The 6,990-nt window shown below is 49.9% G+C and overlaps 1 protein-coding gene across 1 annotated transcript in view; it reads left to right on the forward strand.

Moving 5' to 3' along the window:
- Positions 1–3,522, forward strand: part of DNAH7 (dynein axonemal heavy chain 7) — a 499,785-nt gene extending 496,263 nt beyond the window's left edge. Inside the window, exons 63-64 of the mRNA XM_066577151.1 lie at positions 149–252; positions 3,219–3,522. Of these exons, the coding sequence (XP_066433248.1) occupies positions 149–252; positions 3,219–3,425 (311 nt within the window). The 3' untranslated portion in view covers positions 3,426–3,522. The remainder of the gene's footprint in view (positions 1–148; positions 253–3,218) is intronic.
- The last annotated feature ends 3,468 nt before the right edge of the window (positions 3,523–6,990 follow it).

Raw genomic sequence — 6,990 nt, forward strand, 5'->3', positions numbered from 1 at the left:
CCCCCAAAAAATCCGTCATGCAGCCGCACTGCCAGAGAGTGTTAGAGGTCTCTGAGAGTCATTGACTCTGGTGGTATTACAGCACATCTACAGACAACCCCACCAGTTATTACAGCCACCTGATAATCCGAGTATCTTCTCTTCATAGGTGTGTATATTCATGGCTTGTTCCTGGATGGCGCTCGCTGGGACAGGAAGAAGAAGAAGTTAGGAGAGTCTTACCCGAAGATACTTTATGATTCTGTTCCTGTGGTTAGTACAATTATGTAGAGCTAATAATGCACCAAAGTGGGGAAAAAGAAAAAAGAAAGAATTTTTACTCGGGTTAAAAAGATATTCCTGTGTTTTTCTGTATGCAGGTCATGTGCAAACCTATGTGTCTGCCCAGTAAGGCTTTGTGCCCACTACCCCATGCCCGAGAGGCTGAGGTACAACTGGCATTGGTCAGCACATGAGGACAAGACCACATGCTGTCCGGTCTATGCAGGGGCAGCACATTGGCATGCTGTGACATGTCCTATTTTTTTTAGCCTTGAGACGAAGTGGAATAGGGCGTGCCACGAGTATTTTTCATGCAGACCATCACTCAATGTGAAAGAAGGTCAGAGCACAGCGCTTCATAGGCCTATAATGGGGCCAAGTCCGTGGATTAACGCGACCGCACGCGCTTCAAAATATATAACTGCTTGCAGGGTCTTAGAGAAGAAACTGTGTGTATTCTGGCCATGTGCCGGTGGCACCCAGAGGATATACAGGTTGGAGCTCATTTACATCAGTGCTAAGGGATCCTGCTGCATTCCAGGAAACGAAAAACCCCTGGCTGAACGGATTAGTCTTATGACGGAGACAAACCGTGCCGAATGGACCACACTGACTATCATGGGGTCCACCTGGTGTCCAGCCGTCCATTAGTAGTTCTACAGGATGAAGTAGTGCGGCATGCTGCGTCATTTTGTCCTGTTTGGAACTTCTGTCTCTGATTTCTGTTAAACAAACTGAACCTCTGATGCGAACACGAAGCGTGGATGTTATATGTGGCATCTGGAATGCAAGGAGTCTATGGAGAGCGTAGCTCATAGTACGACGTGTGACGGAGAAGGCCAAACTTATACTTTGTAAAATGACCTCTGTGGTCTTCTATATAAAGTTTATGGGGGGGGGCAGTAATTTGGGGCTTTCATGATACAGGAGTGGGACCTAGGTATCCATTACACAGTATATATATAAATACTGGAGCAGAACAGGTGGCGTCAGAAACTGGAGTCAGTTCTTCTAGAAGCTATATAAATTACACTTCACTGCTCAACATGGAAAGCAGAAGCACTACAAGTCCCAGGATCACCTCACCATCCATAGGAAACACCTTGGAGATTCGTCCAACACAACAGTTGGAATGGTCTCAGGCACTTTCTCAGGAATACACTGCAGTCATTTTGTCTACAAGGGAACCGGTAAGGGGAACCGGTCATCACAGAGCAGGGAGTCCAGGGAGCAGCATTTCATACTCATCGAGTGGCGCGCTCCTGTGTCCCCGTTAGCCGGCACTCGCCAGAAGGCTCTGTGCATGCTCTGCTATTCATCTCTATGGAAGAACATGCGCCCAGAGCCACCTGAAGGAGTCACACTGTGCGCATGCGCCAACTTCATGCACACAGCGCTGAAACAGGGCACATAGGGAGTATGAAGCACAGCATCCCAGACTCCCCGTTCCTTCGGCTTGAAGTCCTAGAATGTAGTTTGAACATCTGGTACTCCCCTGTTCCTGCTTGTCCCCCACTGGCGGCTCCCATCGGCTTGCTGACATCATCTTTACAGGCTTCAGTCAGCCTGAGCCGTCGACAAGCAAGCTGCTGCAGCCAATGACAGCGCTCAGTGATTATCACGGTCATTGGCTGCAGTGGCAGGTTTACGAGACGTCATAGGCTGACTGCAGCCTATAAACAACACAGCGGAGACCCGGCGGGGGATGAGCGGGGAGTATCAGCTGTTTGTTATTTCGAAGCATGAGGGATCCGGTGAGATGAACTTTGATAACTTGAACAACCCCTTTAATGATCATACTCACGGACACAAATGGCATATACAAGCAAAATGCTACAGCTGAAAACATGTCACAATCCACCCAGCCCCGGGCTTTCCCAAAAGACGACTCCTGGGGGCACAGTGACATGCACTAACCATAAATATCTACACGTGTAATAACGTACAGAAAATACATTCTAAAAATATTATTCAAATGTCCGGACATGAGTAAAACTAAATTGGGTCAGAAGGGGTGTCGTCTCTCATCCAGAAGGGGTGTGGAGACACCTAGTAGATGGGTGAGGAGACTTACAAGGCCATGCATGCTCCTATGGGTAATATATGCAAACAAGGAAGATGGAACAAAGAGAGACCCCTTCTGACCCACGTCGCAGGCCAGAAACCCACTGAACACTGCTGAGGGGCAAGCAGCCCAAAACAGCTGTCTGTGGATGGACTCTGGCTTAGTTTCCTATTCCCAATCATTCATTTACAGACTTGTTAAAAAGTCATACATTTGAAGGAATGCAGCCATCCAATAGGTGGCGCTGCAGAGGTATTGTTTCATCTTCCTTATTTGCATAAAGCTAAATTGCAGCATTGCAATAATTAAGCCCATTAAAATACTTAAATTCCAAACAAGTTCCAATCACATGGTCCTATTCCCGGCCCACTTGGAAATTACAACATAAAGCGTTGTTCAAGATTAGAGAAATATGCCCCACTTCTGTCCACGGGTTGTGTTTCTTATTGCAGCTCAGCTACTTTGAAGTGAATGGGAGCTGAGCTGCAATACCACACACAAACCATGAAGCGAGGATGGCACTGTGCTTGGAAGAAAGCAGCCATGCTTTTCGAACCCTGGACAACCCCTTTATGAGATTGTGTCCTGTGGCATAGGACACATCTCCTCTGTGGATGGTGAGAAGGAGGTGATCCTACTCTATATATATCCATTACACAGTGGAGCTTAGCTGTCGTTAATGTCCCCGTATGGTGCGCTACAGTATTATATAACACCTGGGACACATGTTCAGCAGCTGCCTGTTGTAGGGCCTGCAGTGGGGCATTTACTACAATGTGATGCTGAGCTCAGTTGTTCTAGAACGGTCGTCGACTCTGGTTTCTCATAACCTCTATTACCTTCGTACAAGCCAGAATTTATCATGTATTGCCCCCTTCTGCTTGTGTTACAGATGTGGCTCAAACCTTGTAAGAAGTCAGAAATCCCCCCACGACCAAGCTATCTGGCCCCAGTCTATAAGACCAGTGAACGGAGAGGCATATTATCCACCACCGGGCATTCAACCAACTTTGTCATTGCAATGACCCTTCCGTCCGACGAGCCTGAGGAGCACTGGATAGGGCGAGGCGTGGCGCTGCTCTGCCAGCTGAACTCCTAAAACATCTAATATCAGTAACATATCTATCCGGTTGTGTAAACAGACAAACATTAAAATATTGCAGAAAAAAATAATAAATGAGTTTTTTTTTAAGATATTTTTTTTGGCGTCTCTGAGTGCATCAATAATCCATGTGACCAGCAGGACGGATTTATGTTCCATTCAGCAACCAGATTTACAGGTCACTTGCTGATCACAGATAATGAAGACAACAAAATTATTGACAATGAAATGTACTGAGTGTCTCAAACCCTTCTTAGTGTGTCATTCACTGCAATGGCGAAGAGGGCTGGAGAGAGAGCACAGCCCGCCAGATAGAACTGTGCAGAAGAGGGCCGGAGACAGAGCGCAGCCCACTAGATAGAACTGTGCAGAAGAGGGCCGGAGACAGAGCGCAGCCCGCCAGATAGAACTGTGCAGAAGAGGGCCAGAGACAGAGCGCAGCCCGCCAGATAGAACTGTGCAGAAGAGGGCCGGAGACAGAGCGCAGCCCGCCAGATAGAACTGTGCAGAAGAGGGCCGGAGACAGAGCGCAGCCCGCCAGATAGAACTGTGCAGAAGAGGGCCGGAGACAGAGCGCAGCCCGCCAGATAGAACTGTGCAGAAGAGGGCCGGAGACAGAGCGCAGCCCGCCAGATAGAACTGTGCAGAAGAGGGCCGGAGACAGAGCGCAGCCCGCCAGATAGAACTGTGCAGAAGAGGGCCGGAGACAGAGCGCAGCCCGCCAGATAGAACTGTGCAGAAGAGGGCCAGAGACAGAGCGCAGCCCGCCAGATAGAACTGTGCAGAAGAGGGCCAGAGACAGAGCGCAGCCCGCCAGATAGAACTGTGCAGAAGAGGGCCAGAGACAGAGCGCAGCCCGCCAGATAGAACTGTGCAGAAGAGGGCCAGAGACAGAGCGCAGCCCGCCAGATAGAACTGTGCAGAAGAGGGCCAGAGACAGAGCGCAGCCCGCCAGATAGAACTGTGCAGAAGAGGGCCGGAGACAGAGCGCAGCCTGCTAGATAGAACTGTGCAGAAGAGGGCCGGAGACAGAGCGCAGCCTGCTAGATAGAACTGTGCAGAAGAGGGCCGGAGACAGAGCGCAGCCTGCTAGATAGAACTGTGCAGAAGAGGGCCGGAGACAGAGCGCAGCCTGCTAGATAGAACTGTGCAGAAGAGGGCCGGAGACAGAGCGCAGCCTGCTAGATAGAACTGTGCAGAAGAGGGCCGGAGACAGAGCGCAGCCCGCCAGATAGAACTGTGCAGAAGAGGGCCGGAGACTGAGTGCAGCCCGCTAGATAGAACTGTGCAGAAGAGGGCCGGAGACAGAGCGCAGCCCGCCAGATAGAACTGTCCAGAAGAGGGCCGGAGACAGAGCGCAGCCCGCCAGATAGAACTGTGCAGGTATGTATTAGTCCTGACCCAACCTACAGGAGAATAATACAGAACCTGCACCCGCCTGCCCAGAATTAGCTCCACTCTCCCCAATCAGAGGCTTGTGAACTCTCTGCCTGAGGACGTGGTGGTGGCAGGATCCATAGAGGAGTTTAAGAGGGGACTAGATGTCTTTCTAGAGCGGGAGGATATTACAGGATCTAGACATTAGGTGACCTGCGGGTTGTTGATGCGGGTCTTACAGTCAGGTAGAAACTATCAAACGTTGATCCAGGGATTATTCTGACTGCTATTATGGAGTCAGAATGGAATTTTTCCCTCGAATAGGCTAATTGGCTTCTGCCTCTTGGGGCTTTTGCCTTTCCCTGGATCAACTAGGGGGTTGAAACAGACTGAAGTAGATGGACATTGTCTTCATTCAGCCTAACATACTATGTTACTATGTTACCTCTCCTGGCACCACAGCAGCCTGTTTATGAGATGTGACAGTCTGCTGCAGCCAATGACAGAGCTCAGCTCTCAATCACTGAATTCTGTTATTGGCTGCAGCCAGTGCTGCCATTAGGGTGAGGCAAACTGGGCAATTGCCTAGAACCCTCATGCTTGCCTGGCAGTGCTGGCTGCTACTAATAATATACTGTTACTGCTACTATTGGTGCTGCCAGCTACAGTGCTCATTACCTACTGATACTGACTGTCACAGTGTGTGCCATGATTCAGCAGCCACGCAGTGGCAGGCGTCTCTGGAATCCAGCAGCAGCAGGCACACAGACCGGGGATCTGCAGAGGTGAGGACAAAAGGAGGACATCATGCTTGCAGATGCTTACTTAGTCCCTCGCTGGCTGTGTTGGGCCCTGTGTATGCTGCTGGGGGTGGGATGGGCATCCCTCCCTCCAGGCAGGCTCCAGTATGTATAGCCAAGGTGCAGACCTCTTTTGGCTCTGCCTCCTTCTCCAGCCCAGAGTGCCCCAAAGCCCCACATGCTCTCCCCACCTGACCAGACAACATCAGGATATGCTGCAAATGACAGGCATGCACAGCTAGGATGGGGAGTCAGAAGGCCCCAAACGTTCCCTCGTTCTGCATTTTGCTGCTGTTCTTATAGTCAATACCTCCAGCCCAGTCAAGTTTCACAGATAGTGCCATACAAAATGACCTCCAGCGGGTTTACAGGTGTGTATAGTTCTTACCAAATGGTCATAAAGAGCGTGGCTTAGACATACATTGAGCTTCCTCATGGAACCATAAGTTTTTGAACTGGGCGCTCTGCTATCACCACAGCCATTCCTCACTTCCAGCAATCTTCCACGGTGAGAGAGCGATGGGGTGAAGGACAGGACATGTGGGGCCAGCCTCTGCTATGACCGACAGTGGTATTTCAAGGTACCTTTGCTCCCCTCACAACCCGCTACGACAGGCAACAGAATCCAATATGCCGCCACCGTGGCACTCACCGGCAGCTACCTACCGAGGCCGGGGCACATACAGCCGCTAATCCCGCTGCTCATTCCTCCTTCTGACCATTGTAACAATCATTTTCAACAAAATCATGGCCTGATCTGCACCCACAAAGATCCAAAGATCGAGTCCACAGAATTATGGGCCCTCGTCGCTCTAAGTCTTCTATGCCAAGAGATGTCCACTTCTACAAAGAAAAAGAAGAAATCTTGCAACAAGCCTGGAGACAGGGTCTCACGGCCTTTCAGAACACTTCGTCCAACTACTACTGGATGTTTCCCCATGCATCTTGGGGATGAGGCACCTGTTAAAACCCCTCCTGAATCAGCTGTTTGAATTGGGTGCGACCTATGGATGGAGACATCCTTTTCGTCTTATCATACAGAAAAATGGATCTACATTCCATCTTCACTCCCCAGACCAAGCGGACAGTTCTGGCCTAATTCCTGGGTTTGGAGGACTTGTCTTTACCAGACTGGCTGACTTTTCCACTACCTTCTATGCAGCAACACTCTTTGCCCCAATGAAAAAGGAACGGCTTGACCTCCAGACCCTGATGCCCTACTCGGAACAACTGGAATCGACCTCCGCATTCTATCCCACAGCTGTTACCATACAATAAGGTTCAGAGCTGTTAGTATTTCCATTTTCCAGGGGTGCCATGGAAACTGAAAGCTTATTGCACTGATAAGGAGGGACAATTCTTATTTGTTAAGAGAAAATTGGCGA

The sequence above is a fragment of the Eleutherodactylus coqui genome, chromosome 8 (genome assembly GCF_035609145.1).
Source record: "Eleutherodactylus coqui strain aEleCoq1 chromosome 8, aEleCoq1.hap1, whole genome shotgun sequence".
NCBI classification, from domain to species: Eukaryota; Metazoa; Chordata; class Amphibia; order Anura; family Eleutherodactylidae; genus Eleutherodactylus; species Eleutherodactylus coqui.